This window comes from Scyliorhinus canicula, chromosome 15 (assembly GCF_902713615.1).
Source record: "Scyliorhinus canicula chromosome 15, sScyCan1.1, whole genome shotgun sequence".
NCBI lineage: Eukaryota > Metazoa > Chordata > Chondrichthyes > Carcharhiniformes > Scyliorhinidae > Scyliorhinus > Scyliorhinus canicula.
In genome coordinates, this window is record NC_052160.1 from 143,853,499 (window position 1) to 143,870,102 (window position 16,604).

General features: G+C 55.6%; 1 protein-coding gene across 1 annotated transcript in view; it reads right to left on the bottom strand.

Moving 5' to 3' along the window:
- Positions 1-16,604, bottom strand: part of LOC119978216 (chitinase-3-like protein 2) — a 70,957-nt gene that overhangs the window by 18,294 nt on the left and 36,059 nt on the right. Inside the window, exon 10 of the mRNA XM_038819663.1 lies at positions 1,802-1,918. Within this exon, the coding sequence (XP_038675591.1) occupies positions 1,802-1,918 (117 nt within the window). The remainder of the gene's footprint in view (positions 1-1,801; positions 1,919-16,604) is intronic.

Below are 16,604 nucleotides of genomic sequence, written 5' to 3' on the forward strand. Positions count from 1 at the left end.
TAGGGTCATAAATGTACAGCATTAAAATACGTTGCACCCAGGAATTTTTAAAAAATATATAAATTTAGCGTTCCCAATTCATATTTTCCAATTCGGGGTCAATTTAGCGTGACCAATCAAACTACCCGGCACTTCTTTTTGTGTTGCGGGTGCGAAACCCACGCAGACAGGGGGAGAATGTACAAACTCCACACAGACAGTGACCCAGGGCCGGGATCGAACCTGGGACCTCGGCACCGTGAGGCAGGAGTGCTAACCACTAGGCCACCGTGCTGCCCACACTCGAGAAATATGGCATCTCGGTCACATTACTCCGCAGTGTGGGCCGGCCTCCAATCCCCCTCCAGCCCCCCCCCTGGTGGCCCTGTGCGTGAGGACCAGCGACTGGGCGGGAGAAACTCTGAGTGTGTGTGTGTGTGTGTGTGTGTGAGTGAATGAGTGACTGCATGCGTGTGTGAGAGAGAGGGAGTAACTTTGTGTGTGCGAGAGAGAGAGTGAGTGTGTGCGGGTGGTGGGGGCGAGGGTAAGTCTGCCTGACGCCCAGTCTCACACTAGTTACCGCACACCAGCACACGCGGGCCCACACACACTGACCCGCCAACATTCTCGCCATTTTTATTGCTCACTATTTAACTCAACAATTGTTTTGCCACGTCGTTGCTTTCCATTGCTCGGCCGTTGTTTCTCTCTTTAAAACCGCAACTATTTCTGAAATTCATTTGATAGTTTTGCCAAATCGTTTCTTTCTGAAATATGCTCATCGGCACATGAATATGTATAAGTGCAAATGTGACCCTGAAAGGGAAAGACTGGACAACACAGTTGAAGTGTTGGCTAGTGAAAGACTTGAGGGATGAACAGACACTTCCAACACTGATGAAGGTTCAACTCAATTTTATTAACTAACTTCTAACTAACTAACACACGATGACTGTGGCTCTAAATAATGCTAAGAGACCTAAGCCTTGTCCGAACCAGTTGATTCTCTCAGCACGTGGTGTGAGTCTGTGCTGGGCTGGATGAGTTCTTGTTACACTCAGAGGCAGCACCCAGAATGAGCGGGAACCGTGGTGCCCTCTGCCTTTATAGTGTGTGTATTCTAACTGAAATGAAAATCGCTTATTGGCGCGAGTAGGCTTCAAATCAAGTTACTGTGAAAAGCCCCTAGTCGCCACATTCCAGCGCCTGTTCGGGGAAGCTGTTACGGGAATCGAACCGTGCTGCTGGCCTGCTTGGTCTGCTTTCAAAGCCAGCGATTTAGCCCAGTGTGCTAAACAGCCCCTAACTGGTGATTGGCTGCGGTGTTTGTACATGCTGATTGGTCCCTGTATGTGTCTAAATGATGCTAACTTAAACTGGAGACTTAAGCCTTGTCCGAACCAGTTGAATTCTCTCAGCACGTGTTGTAAGTCTGTGCTGGGCTGGATAAGTTCCTGTTACACTGAGAGGCAGCACCCAGAATGAGCGGGAACCGTGGTGTCCTCTGCCTTTATAGTGTGTGCATTCTAACTGGCGATTGGCTGCGGTGTTTGTACATGTTGATTGGTCCCTGTGTGTGTCCATCAGTGTGTGCCTGCACCATGATAAACTGGTATATATTATGACAACAGTCAGCGCTGTTTTTTCAGTGAACAGTACTACCGGCCTCTAAGGGGATGATTGATAAAAGCCCCATTGTTCAAACTTCATTCATAAAATGATTTTGTTGTGATATGTGTCAATCTCTGATCACATTAATGAACTGAAAACTAAATACTGAGAGCATATGTGTGAAATTATGGAGTAAATTCAAAACTCCTACTTTGGTTATGAAGCTATCCGGAGTGTCAAATCCGAGCCACTGATCATCCTTGAATGCATAAGGAACCTTCTGATCTTTTATCATTCTTATGGCAGCACCTTTCAAAAATGGACAGATCTGTCAATCAGTAAGAATAAGTATCATTAACATGTCAGACACATAAATGCTGTACCCCCCTAATTTCAATCACATTTGTATTGTAATCTAATTATATTCATAATTAATAAAATATATTTTTTAACAGTAGGAGAAGAATGTTGGACTTATCAGAGTAAACTTCTTTTGAAAAAGGAAACCTTATTACCATATCAAAACAAAGGTTTTGTATTATCTATAACCCGTCAGGTGTGTGTTTGGCTCCGTTAGCGACACTCTGAGCCCAGTGGCCGTGGGTTCCACGTCAGGACATCAGTGGAAAGTCTTGATTTTTACTGAGAGGTTGCCATGTTGTTAGCAGCACTACCCTCAAATCAAATGTTAAACTTTATTCTTCTTTGCCTATTCAGCAAGTTGCTGCCATGTTTTAATTGGCCAGACATTCATAGAACATAGCACATAGAACAGTACAGCATAGAACAGGCCCTTCGGCCCTCGATGTTGTGCCAAGCAATCATCACCCTACTCAAACTCACGTATCCCCCCTATACCCGTAACCCAACAACCCCCCCTTAACCTTACTTTTTAGGACACTACGGGCAATTTAGCATGGCCAATCCACCTAACCCGCACATCTTTGGACAATCCTGTGAATAACAACACTGGGGCTGACTATTTAGATATTCAGACTGAAATAAGTACACAGAGGCAGAAATCCTTTTCACCAGAATTTTCTTTAATTTACAAAACCAACAGCAGAACAACCAGGTACATTCAGCCCGCTGTCTACACCGGGAGTGCATTCAGCTCCCTGTCTACACCGGGAGTGCATTCAGCCCGCTGTCTACACCGGGAGTGCATTCAGCTCCCTGCCTACACCGGGAGTGCATTCAGCTCACTGTCTACACCGGGAGTACATTCAGCTCGCTGCCTACACCGGGAGTGCATTCAGCTCGCTGTCTACACTGGGAGTGCATTCAGCCCCCTGTCTACACCGGGAGTGCATTCAGCTCCCTGTCTACACCGGGAGTACATTCAGCTCCCTGTCTACACTGGGAGTGCATTCAGCTCGCTGTCTACACCGGGAGTACATTCAGCTCTCTGTCTACACCGGGAGTGACTCAGCTCCCTGTCTACACCGGGAGTACATTCAGCTCGCTGTCTACACCGGTAGTGCATTCAGAGCACTGCCGACACCGGGAGTGCATTCATCTCGCTGTCTACACCGGGAGTACATTCAGCTCCATGTCTACACCAGCAATGCATTCAGCTCCCTGTCTACACCGGGAGTGCATTCAGCTCGCTGTCTACACCGGGAGTGCATTCAGCTCACTGCCTACACCGGGAGTGCATTCAGCTCGCTGTCTACACCGGGAGTGCATTCAGCTCCCTGTCTACACCGGGAGTGCATTCAGCTCGCTGTCTACACCGGGAGTGCATTCAGCTCGCTGTCTACACCGGGAGTGCATTCAGCTTCCTGTCTACACCGGGAGTGCATTCAGCTCGCTATCTACATCGGGAGTGCATTCAGCTCGCTGTCTACACCGGGAGTGCATTCAGCTCCTTGTCTACACCGGGAGTGCATTCAGCGCCCTGTCTACACCGGGAGTACATTCAGCTCGCTGTCTACACCGGGAGTGCATTCAGCTCACTGTCTACACCGGGAGTGCATTCAGCTCCCTGTCTACACCGGGAGTGCATTCAGCTCGCTGTCTACACCGGGAGTACATTCAGCTCCCTGTCTACACTGGGAGTGCATTCAGCTCACTGTCTACACCGGGAGTGCATTCAGCTCCATGTCTACACTGGGAGTACATTCAGCTCAATGTCTACACCGGGAGTGCATTCAGCCTGCTGTCTACACCGGGAGTGCATTCAGCTTGCTGTCTACACCGGCAGTGCATTCAGCTCGCTGTCTACACCGGGAGTGCATTCAGCTCGCTGTCTACACGGGGAGTGCGTTCAGCTCGCTGTCTACACCGGGAGTGCACTCAGCTCCCTGTCTACACCGGGAGTGCACTCAGCTCACTGTCTACACCGGGAGTGCATTCAGCTCCCTGTCTACACCGGGAGTGCATTCAGCTCCCTGTCTACACCGGGAGTGCACTCAGCTCCCTGTCTACACCGGGAGTGCATTCAGCTCACTGTCTACACCGGGAGTGCATTCAGCTCGCTTTCTACACCGGGAGTGCATTCAGCTCGCTGTCTACACCGGGAGTGCATTCAGCTCGCTGTCTACACCGGGAGTGCATTCAGCTCCCTGTCTACACCGGGAGGGCATTCAGCTCGCTGTCTACACCGGGAGTGCATTCAGCTCGCTGTCTACCCAGGGAGTGCATTCAGCTCCCTGTCTACACCGGGAGTGCACTCAGCTCGCTGTCTACACCGGGAGTGCATTCAGCTCGCTGTCTACACCGGGAGTGCATTCAGCTCGCTGCCTACACCGGGAGAGAATTCAGCTCGCTGTCTACACCGGGAGTGCATTCAGCTCCCTGTCTACGCCGGGAGTGCATTCAGCTCCCTGTCTACACCGGGAGTGCATTCAGCTCCCTGTCAACACCGTGAGTACATTCAGCTCCCTGTCTACACCGGGAGTGCATTCAGCTCCCTGTCTACACCGGGAGTACATTCAGCTCCCTGTCTACACCGGGAGTGCATTCAGCTCCCTGTCTACACCGGGAGTGCATTCAGCTCCCTGTCTACACCGGGAGCACATTCAGCTCCCTGTCTACACCGGGAGTGTATTCAGCTCCCTGTCTACACCTGGAGTACATTCAGCTCCCTGTCTACACCGGGAGTGCATTCAGCTCCCTGTCTACACCGGGAGTGCATTCAGCTCCCTGTCTACACCGGGAGTGCATTCAGTCTCGCTGTCTACATCGGGAGTGCATTCAGCTCAGTGTCTACACCGGGAGTGCATTCAGCTCGCTGTCTACACCGGGAGCACATTCAGCTCACTATCTACACCGGGAGCACATTCAGCTCCCTGTCTACACCGGGAGTGCATTCAGCTCGCTGTCTACACCGGGAGTGCATTCAGCCCGCTGTCTACACCGGGAGCGCATTCAGCTCGCTGTCTACACCGGGAGTGCATTCAGCTCCCTGTCTACACCGGGAGTGCATTCAGCTCGCTGTCTACACCGGGAGTGCATTCAGCTCACTGTCTACACCGGGACTGCACTCAGCTCCCTGTCTACACCGGGAGTGCATTCAGCTCGCTGTCTACACCGAGAGTGCATTCAGCTCGCTGTCTACACCGGGAGTGCACTCTGCTCGCTGTCTACACCGGGAGTGCATTCAGCTCGCTGTCTACACCGGGAGTCCATCAGCTCGCTGTCTACACCGGGAGTAACTGAGCTCACTGTCTACACCGGGAGTGCATTCAGTCTTGCTGTCTACACCGGGAGTGCATTCAGCTCACTGTCTACACCGGGAGTGCATTCAGTCTTGCTGTCTACACCGGGAGTGCATTCAGCCCGCTGTCTACACCGGGAGTACATTCAGCTCCCTGTCTACACCGGGATTGCACTCAGCCCGCTGTCTACACCGGGATTGCACTCAGCTCGCTGTCTACAGCGTGAGTACATTCTGCACCCTGTTTACACCGGGAGTACATTCAGCGCCCTGTCTACACCGGGAGTACATTCAGCTCGCTGTCTACACCGGGAGTGCATTCAGCTCACTGTCTACACCGGGAGTGCATTCAGCTCCTGTCTACACCGGGATTGCACTCAGCTCCCTGTCTACAGCGTGAGTACATTCTGCTCCCTGTTTACACCGGGAGTGCATTCAGCGCCCTGTCTACACCGGGAGTACATTCAGCTCGCTGTCTACACCGGGAGTGCATTCAGCTCACTGTCTACACCGGGAGTGCATTCAGCTCCCTGTCTACACCGGGAGTGCATTCAGCTCGCTGTCTACACCGGGAGTATATTCAGCTCCCTGTCTACACTGGGAGTGCATTCAGCTCACTGTCTCCACCGGGAGTGCATTCAGCTCCCTGTCTACACTGGGAGTACCTTCAGCTCGATGTCTACACCGGGAGTGCATTCAGCTCGCTGTCTACACCGGGAGTGCATTCAGCTCGCTGTCTACACCGGGAGTGCATTCAGCTCGCTGTCTACACGGGGAGTGCGTTCAGCTCGCTGTCTACACCGGTAGTGCACTCAGCTCCCTGTCTACACCGGGAGTGCACTCAGCTCACTGTCTACACCGGGAGTGCATTCAGCTCCCTGTCTACACCGGGAGTGCATTCAGCTCCCTGTCTACACCGGGAGTGCACTCAGCTCCCTGTCTACACCGGGAGTGCATTCAGCTCACTGTCTACACCGGGAGTGCATTCAGCTCGCTGTCTACACCGGGAGTGCTTTCAGCTCGCTGTCTACACCGGGAGTGCATTCAGCTCGCTGTCTACACCGGGAGTGCATTCAGCTCCCTGTCTACACCGGGAGGGCATTCAGCTCGCTGTCTACACCGGGAGTGCATTCAACTCGCTGTCTACACCGGGAGTGCATTCAGCTCCCTGTCTACACCGGGAGTGCACTCAGCTCGCTGTCTACACCGGGAGTGCATTCAGCTCGCTGTCTACACCGGGAGTGCAATCAGCTCGCTGTCTACACCGGGAGTGCATTCAGCTCGATGTCTACACCGGGAGTGCATTCAGCTCCCTGTCTACACCGGGAGTCGATTCAGCTCCCTGTCTACACCGGGAGTGCATTCAGCTCACTGTCAACACCGGGAGTACATTCAGCTCCTGTCTACACCGGGAGTGCATTCGCTCCCTGTCTACACCGGGATACATTCAGCTCCCTGTCTACACCGGTAGTGCATTCAGCTCCCTGTCTACACCGGGAGTGCATTCAGCTCGCTGTCTACACCGGGAGTGCATTCAGTCTCTCTGTCTACATCGGGAGTGCATCCAGTCTCAGCTTCTACACCGGGAGTGAATTCATGCTCGCCTGTTGTACACCGGGAGGTACATTCAGCTCCCTGTCCTACACCGGGAGGACATTCACAGCTCTCTGTCTACCCCCGCGGAGTGCATTCAGCTCAGCTGTCTACACCTGGGAGTGCCTTCAGCTCACTGTCTACACCGGGAGTGCACTCAGCTCCCTGTCTACAGCTGGAGTACATTTCATGCTCGCCTGTTACTAACCGGGAGTGCATTCAGCTCACTGTCTCCACCGGGAGTGCATTCAGCTCGCTGTCTACACCGGCAGTGCATTCAGCTCGCTGTCTACACCTGGGAGTGCATTCAGCTCGTTGTCTACACCGGGGAGTGCATTCAGCTCGCTGTCTACACCGGGAGTGCACTCAGCTCCCTGTCTACACCGGGAGTGCATTCAGCTCCCTGTCTACACCTGGGAGTGCATTCAGCTCGATGTCTACACCGGGAGTGCATTCAGCTCGCTGTCTACACCGGGAGTGCATCTCAGCTTCCCTGTCTACACCGGGAGTGCATTCAGCTCACTGTCTACACCGGGAGTGCATTCAGCTCGCTGTCTACACCGGGAGTGCATTCAGCTCGCTGTCTACACCGGGAGTGCATTCAGCTCGCTGTCTACACCGGGAGTGCATTCAGCTCCCTGTCTACACCGGGAGTGCATTCAGCTCGCTGTCTACACCGGGAGCGCATTCAGCTCGCTGTCTACACCGGGAGTGCATTCAGCTCGCTGTCTACACCGGGAGTGCACTCAGCTCGCTGTCTACACCGGGAGTGCATTCAGCTCGCTGTCTACACCGGGAGTGCATTCAGCTCGCTGTCTACACCGGGAGGGGATTCAGCTCGCTGTCTACACCGGGAGTGCATTCAGCTCCCTGTCTACACCGGGAGTGCATTCAGCTCCCTGTCTACACCGGGAGTGCATTCAGCTCCCTGTCAACACCGGCAGTACATTCAGCTCCCTGTCTACACCGGGAGTGCATTCAGCTCCCTGTCTACACCGGGAGTACATTCAGCTCCCTGTCTACACCGGGAGCGCATTCAGCTCCCTGTCTACACCGGGAGTGCATTCAGCTCCCTGTCTACACCGGGAGCACATTCAGCTCCCTGTCTACACCGGGAGTGCATTCAGCTCCCTGTCTACACCGGGAGTACATTCAGCTCCCTGTCTACACCGGGAGTGCATTCAGCTCCCTGTCTACACCGGGAGTGCATTCAGCTCGCTGTCTACACCGGGAGTGCATTCAGTCTCGCTGTCTACATCGGGAGTGCATTCAGCTCAGTGTCTACACCGGGAGTGCATTCTGCTCGCTGTCTACACCGGGAGCACATTCAGCTCACTGTCTACACCGGGAGCACATTCAGCTCCCTGTCTACACAGGGAGTGCATTCAGCTCGCTGTCTACACCGGGAGTGCATTCAGCTCGCTGTCTACACCGGGAGCGCATTCAGCTCGCTGTCTACACCGGGAGTGCATTCAGCTCCCTGTCTACATCGGGAGTGCATTCAGGTCGCTGTCTACACCGGGAGTGCATTCAGCTCACTGTCTACACCGGGACTGCTCTCAGCTCCCTGTCTACACCGGGAGTGCATTCAGCTCGCTGTCTACACCGAGAGTGCATTCAGCTCGCTGTCTACACCGGGAGTGCACTCTGCTCGCTGTCTACACCGGGAGTGCATTCAGCTCGCTGTCTACACCGGGAGTCCATCAGCTCGCTGTCTACACCGGGAGTAACTGAGCTCACTGTCTACACCGGGAGTGCATTCAGTCTTGCTGTCTACACCGGGAGTGCATTCAGCTCACTGTCTACACCGGGACTGCATTCAGCTCACTGTCTACACCGGGAGTGCATTCAGCCCGCTGTCTACACCGGGAGTACATTCAGCTCCCTGTCTACACCGGGATTGCACTCAGCCCGCTGTCTACACCGGGATTGCACTCAGCTCGCTGTCTACAGCGTGAGTACATTCTGCTCCCTGTTTACACCGGGAGTACATTCAGCGCCCTGTCTACACCGGGAGTACATTCAGCTCGCTGTCTACACCGCGAGTGCATTCAGCTCACTGTCTACACCGGGAGTGCATTCAGCTCCTGTCTACACCGGGATTGCACTCAGCTCCCTGTCTACAGCGTGAGTACATTCTGCTCCCTGTTTACACCGGGAGTGCATTCAGCGCCCTGTCTACACCGAGAGTACATTCAGCTCGCTGTCTACACCGGGAGTGCATTCAGCTCACTGTCTACACCGGGAGTGCATTCAGCTCGCTGTCTACACGGGAGTGCGTTCAGCTCGCTGTCTACACCGGGAGTGCACTCAGCTCCCTGTCTACACCGGGAGTGCACTCAGCTCACTGTCTACACCGGGAGTGCATTCAGCTCCCTGTCTACACCGGGAGTGCATTCAGCTCCCTGTCTACACCGGGAGTGCACTCAGCTCCCTGTCTACACCGGGAGTGCATTCAGCTCACTGTCTACACCGGGAGTGCATTCAGCTCGCTGTCTACACCGGGAGTGCTTTCAGCTCGCTGTCTGCACCGGGAGTGCATTCAGCTCGCTGTCTACACCGGGAGTGCATTCAGCTCCCTCTCTACACCGGGAGGGCATTCAGCTCGCTGTCTACACCGGGAGTGCATTCAACTCGCTGTCTACACCGGGAGTGCATTCAGCTCCCTGTCTACACCGGGAGTGCACTCCGCTCACTGTCTACACCGGGAGTGCATTCAGCTCGCTGTCTACACCGGGAGTGCATTCAGCTCGCTGTCTACACCGGGAGTGCATTCAGCTCGCTGTCTACACCGGGAGTGCATTCAGCTCCCTGTCTACACCGGGAGTGCATTCAGCTCCCTGTCAACACCGGGAGTACATTCAGCTCCCTGTCTACACCGGGAGTGCATTCAGCTCCCTGTCTACACCGGGAGTACATTCAGCTCCCTGTCTACACCGGGAGTGCATTCAGCTCCCTGCCTACACCGGGAGTGCATTCAGCTCCCTGTCTACACCGGGAGTACATTCAGCTCCCTGTCTACACCGGGAGTGCATTCAGCTCCCTGTCTACACCGGGAGTACATTCAGCTCCCTGTCTACACCGGGAGTGCATTCAGCTCCCTGTCTACACCGGGAGTGCATTCAGCTCGCTGTCTACACCGGGAGTGCATTCAGTCTCGCTGTCTACATCGGGAGTGCATTCAGCTCAGTGTCTACACCGGGAGTGCATTCAGCTTGCTGTCTACACCGGGAGCACATTCAGCTCACTGTCTACACCGGGAGTGCATTCAGCTCCTGTCTACACCGGGATTGCACTCAGCTCCCTGTCTACAGCGTGAGTACATTCTGCTCCCTGTTTACACCGGGAGTGCATTCAGCGCCCTGTCTATACCGGGAGTACATTCAGCTCGCTGTCTACACCGGGAGTGCATTCAGCTCACTGTCTCCACCGGGAGTGCATTCAGCTCCCTGTCTACACTGGGAGTACATTCAGCTCGATGTCTACACCGGGAGTGCATTCAGCTCGCTGTCTACACCGGGAGTGCATTCAGCTCGCTGTCTACACCGGGAGTGCATTCAGCTCGCTGTCTACACGGGGAGTGCGTTCAGCTCGCTGTCTACACCGGGAGTGCACTCAGCTCCCTGTCTACACCGGGAGTGCACTCAGCTCACTGTCTACACCGGGAGTGCATTCAGCTCCCTGTCTACACCGGGAGTGCATTCAGCTCCCTGTCTACACCGGGAGTGCACTCAGCTCCCTGTCTACACCGGGAGTGCATTCAGCTCACTGTCTACACCGGGAGTGCATTCAGCTCGCTGTCTACACCGGGAGTGCTTTCAGCTCGCTGTCTACACCGGGAGTGCATTCAGCTCGCTGTCTACACCGGGAGTGCATTCAGCTCGCTGTCTACACCGGGAGGGCATTCAGCTCGCTGTCTACACCGGGAGTGCATTCAGCTCGCTGTCTACACCGGGAGTGCATTCTGCTCCCTGTCTACACCGGGAGTGCACTCAGCTCGCTGTCTACACCGGGAGTGCCTTCAGCTCGCTGTCTATACCGGGAGTGCATTCAGCTCGCTGTCTACACCGGGAGTGCATTCAGCTCGCTGTCTACACCGGGAGTGCATTCAGCTCACTGTCTACACCGGGACTGCACTCAGCTCCCTGTCTACACCGGGAGTGCATTCAGCTCGCTGTCTACACCGGGAGTGCATTCAGCTCGCTGTCTACACCGGGAGTGCATTCAGCTCGCTGTCTACACCGGGAGTAACTCAGCTCACTGTCTTCACCGGGAGTGCATTCAGTCTTGCTGTCTACACCGGGAGTGCATTCAGCTCACTGTCTACACCGGGACTGCATTCAGCTCACTGTCTACACCGGGAGTGCATTCAGCTCGCTGTCTACACCGGGAGTACATTCAGCTCCCTGTCTACACCGGGATTGCACTCAGCCCGCTGTCCACACCGGGATTGCACTCAGCTCGCTGTCTAGAGCATGAGTACATTCTGCTCCCTGTTTACACCGGGAGTACATTCAGCTCCCTGTCTACACCGGGAGTGCACTCAGCTCGCTGTCTACACCGGGAGTGCATTCAGCTCCCTGTCTACACCGGGAGTACATTCAGCTCCCTGTCTACACCGGGAGTGCACTCAGCCCGCTGTCTAGAGCAGGCGTGCATTCAGCTCCCTGTCTACACCGGGAGTACATTCAGCTCCCTATCTACACCGGGAGTGCATTCAGCTCGCTGTCTACACCGGGAGCACATTCAGCTCACTGTCTACACCGGGAGCACATTCAGCTCCCTGTCTACACCGGGAGTGCATTCAGCTCGCTGTCTACACCGGGAGTGCAGTCAGCTCGCTGTCTACACCGGGAGCGCATTCAGCTCGCTGTCTACACCGGGAGTGCATTCAGCTCCCTGTCTACACCGGGAGTGCATTCAGCTCGCTGTCTACACCGGGAGTGCATTCAGCTCACTGTCTACACCGGGACTGCACTCAGCTCCCTGTCTACACCGGGAGTGCATTCAGCTCGCTGTCTACACCGAGAGTGCATTCAGCTCGCAGTCTACACCGGGAGTGCACTCTGCTCGCTGTCTACACCGGGAGTGCATTCAGCTCGCTGTCTACACCGGGAGTCCATCAGCTCGCTGTGTACACCGGGAGTAACTGAGCTCACTGTCTACACCGGGAGTTCATTCAGTCTTGCTGTCTACACCGGGAGTGCATTCAGCTCACTGTCTACACCGGGACTGCATTCAGCTCACTGTCTACACCGGGAGTGCATTCAGCCCGCTGTCTACACCGGGAGTACATTCAGCTCCCTGTCTACACCGGGATTGCACTCAGCCCGCTGTCTACACCGGGATTGCACTCAGCTCGCTGTCTACCGCGTGAGTACATTCTGCTCCCTGTTTACACCGGGAGTACATTCAGCGCCCTGTCTACACCGGGAGTACATTCAGCTCGCTGTCTACACCGCGAGTGCATTCAGCTCACTGTCTACACCGGGAGTGCATTCAGCTCCTGTCTACACCGGGATTGCACTCAGCTCCCTGTCTACAGCGTGAGTACATTCTGCTCCCTGTTTACACCGGGAGTGCATTCAGCGCCCTGTCTATACCGGGAGTACATTCAGCTCGCTGTCTACACCGGGAGTGCATTCAGCTCACTGTCTCCACCGGGAGTGCATTCAGCTCCCTGTCTACACTGGGAGTACATTCAGCTCGATGTCTACACCGGGAGTGCATTCAGCTCGCTTTCTACACCGGGAGTGCATTCAGCTCGCTGTCTACACCGGGAGTGCATTCAGCTCGCTGTCTACACGGGGAGTGCGTTCAGCTCGCTGTCTACACCGGGAGTGCACTCAGCTCCCTGTCTACACCGGGAGTGCACTCAGCTCACTGTCTACACCGGGAGTGCATTCAGCTCCCTGTCTACACCGGGAGTGCATTCAGCTCCCTGTCTACACCGGGAGTGCACTCAGCTCCCTGTCTACACCGGGAGGGCATTCAGCTCACTGTCTACACCGGGAGTGCATTCAGCTCGCTGTCTACACCGGGAGTGCTTTCAGCTCGCTGTCTACACCGGGTGTGCATTCAGCTCGCTGTCTACACCGGGAGTGCATTCAGCTCCCTGTCTACACCGGGAGGGCATTCAGCTCGCTGTCTACACCGGGAGTGCATTCAGCTCGCTGTCTACACCGGGAGTGCATTCTGCTCCCTGTCTACACCGGGAGTGCACTCAGCTCGCTGTCTACACCGGGAGTGCATTCAGCTCGCTGTCTACACCGGGAGTGCATTCAGCTCCCTGTCTACACCGGGAGTGCATTCAGCTCCCTGTCTACACCGGGAGTGCATTCAGCTCCCTGTCAACACCGGGAGTACATTCAGCTCCCTGTCTACACCGGGAGTGCATTCAGCTCCCTGTCTACACCGGGAGTACATTCAGCTCCCTGTCTACACCGGGAGTGCATTCAGCTCCCTGTCTACACCGGGAGTGCATTCAGCTCCCTGTCTACACCGGGAGTGCATTCAGCTCCCTGTCTACACCGGGAGTACATTCAGCTCCCTGTCTACACCGGGAGTGCATTCAGCTCCCTGTCTACACCGGGAGTGCATTCAGCTCGCTGTCTACACCGGGAGTGCAATCAGTCTCGCTGTCTACATCGGGAGTGCATTCAGCTCAGTGTCTACACCGGGAGTGCATTCAGCTCGCTGTCTACACCGGGAGCACATTCAGCTCACTGTCTACACCGGGAGCACATTCAGCTCCCTGTCTACACCGGGAGTGCATTCAGCTCGCTGTCTACACCGGGAGTGCATTCAGCTCGCTGTCTACACCGGGAGCGCATTCAGCTCGCTGTCTACACCGGGAGTGCATTCAGCTCCCTGTCTACACCGGGAGTGCATTCAGCTCCCTGTCTACACCGGGAGTGCATTCAGCTCACTGTCTACACCGGGACTGCACTCAGCTCCCTGTATACACCGGGAGTGCATTCAGCTCGCTGTCTACACCGGGAGTGAATTCAGCTCGCTGTCTACACCGGGAGTGCATTCAGCTCGCTGTCTACACCGGGAGTAACTCAGCTCACTGTCTACACCGGGAGTGCATTCAGCTCACTGTCTACACCGGGACTGCATTCAGCTCACTGTCTACACCGGGAGTGCATTCAGCTCGCTGTCTACACCGGGAGTACATTCAGCTCCCTGTCTACACCGGGATTGCATTCAGCCCGCTGTCTACACCGGGATTGCACTCAGCTCGCTGTCTAGAGCGTGAGTACATTCTGCTCCCTGTTTACACCGGGAGTACATTCAGCTCCCTGTCTACACCGGGAGTGCATTCAGCTCACTGTCTACACCGGGAGTGCATTCAGCTCCTGTCTACACCGCGATTGCACTCAGCTCCCTGTCTACAGCGTGAGTACATTCTGCTCCCTGTTTACACCGGGAGTGCATTCAGCGCCCTGTCTATACCGGGAGTACATTCAGCTCGCTGTCTACACCGGGAGTGCATTCAGCTCACTGTCTCCATCGGGAGTGCATTCAGCTCCCTGTCTACACTGGGAGTACATTCAGCTCGATGTCTACACCGGGAGTGCATTCAGCTCGCTTTCTACACCGGGAGTGCATTCAGCTCGCTGTCTACACCGGGAGTGCATTCAGCTCGCTGTCTACACGGGGAGTGCGTTCAGCTCGCTGTCTACACCGGGAGTGCACTCAGCTCCCTGTCTACACCGGGAGTGCACTCAGCTCACTGTCTACACCGGGAGTGCATTCAGCTCCCTGTCTACACCGGGAGTGCATTCAGCTCCCTGTCTACACCGGGAGTGCACTCAGCTCCCTGTCTACACCGGGAGGGCATTCAGCTCACTGTCTACACCGGGAGTGCATTCAGCTCGCTGTCTACACCGGGAGTGCTTTCAGCTCGCTGTCTACACCGGGAGTGCATTCAGCTCGCTGTCTACACCGGGAGTGCATTCAGCTCCCTGTCTACACCGGGAGGGCATTCAGCTCGCTGTCTACACCGGGAGTGCATTCAGCTCGCTGTCTACACCGGGAGTGCATTCTGCTCCCTGTCTACACCGGGAGTGCACTCAGCTCGCTGTCTACACCGGGAGTGCATTCAGCTCGCTGTCTACACCGGGAGTGCATTCAGCTCGCTGTCTACACCGGGAGTGCATTCAGCTCGCTGTCTACACCGGGAGTGCATTCAGCTCCCTGTCTACACCGGGAGTGCATTCAGCTCCCTGTCTACACCGGGAGTGCATTCAGCTCCCTGTCAACACCGGGAGTACATTCAGCTCCCTGTCTACACCGGGAGTGCATTCAGCTCCCTGTCTACACCGGGAGTACATTCAGCTCCCTGTCTACACCGGGAGTGCATTCAGCTCCCTGTCTACACCGGGAGTGCATTCAGCTCCCTGTCTACACCGGGAGTGCATTCAGCTCCCTGTCTACACCGGGAGTACATTCAGCTCCCTGTCTACACCGGGAGTGCATTCAGCTCCCTGTCTACACCGGGAGTGCATTCAGCTCGCTGTCTACACCGGGAGTGCAATCAGTCTCGCTGTCTACATCGGGAGTGCATTCAGCTCAGTGTCTACACCGGGAGTGCATTCAGCTCGCTGTCTACACCGGGAGCACATTCAGCTCACTGTCTACACCGGGAGCACATTCAGCTCCCTGTCTACACCGGGAGTGCATTCAGCTCGCTGTCTACACCGGGAGTGCATTCAGCTCGCTGTCTACACCGGGAGCGCATTCAGCTCGCTGTCTACACCGGGAGTGCATTCAGCTCCCTGTCTACACCGGGAGTGCATTCAGCTCCCTGTCTACACCGGGAGTGCATTCAGCTCACTGTCTACACCGGGACTGCACTCAGCTCCCTGTCTACACCGGGAGTGCATTCAGCTCGCTGTCTACACCGGGAGTGAATTCAGCTCGCTGTCTACACCGGGAGTGCATTCAGCTCGCTGTCTACACCGGGAGTAACTCAGCTCACTGTCTACACCGGGAGTGCATTCAGCTCACTGTCTACACCGGGACTGCATTCAGCTCACTGTCTACACCGGGAGTGCATTCAGCTCGCTGTCTACACCGGGAGTACATTCAGCTCCCTGTCTACACCGGGATTGCATTCAGCCCGCTGTCTACACCGGGATTGCACTCAGCTCGCTGTCTAGAGCGTGAGTACATTCTGCTCCCTGTTTACACCGGGAGTACATTCAGCTCCCTGTCTACACCGGGAGTGCACTCAGCTCGCTGTCTACACCGGGAGTGCATTCAGCTCCCTGTCTACACCGGGAGTACATTCAGCTCCCTGTCTACACCGGGAGTGCACTCAGCCCGCTGTCTAGAGCAGGCGTGCATTCAGCTCCCTGTCTACACCGGGAGTGCATTCAGCTCGCTGTCTACACCGGGAGGGGATTCAGCTCGCTGTCTACACCGGGAGTGCATTCAGCTCCCTGTCTACACCGGGAGTGCATTCAGCTCCCTGTCAACACCGGGAGTACATTCAGCTCCCTGTCTACACCGGGAGTGCATTCAGCTCCCTGTCTACACCGGGAGTACATTCAGGTCCCTGTCTACACCGGGAGTGCATTCAGCTCCCTGTCTACACCGGGAGTGCATTCAGCTCAGTGTCTACACCGGGAGTGCATTCAGCTCGCTGTCTACACCGGGAGCACATTCAGCTCCCTGTCTACACTGGGAGTGCATTCAGCTCCCTGTCTACACCGGGAGTACATTCAGCTCCCTGTCTACACCGGGAGTGCAT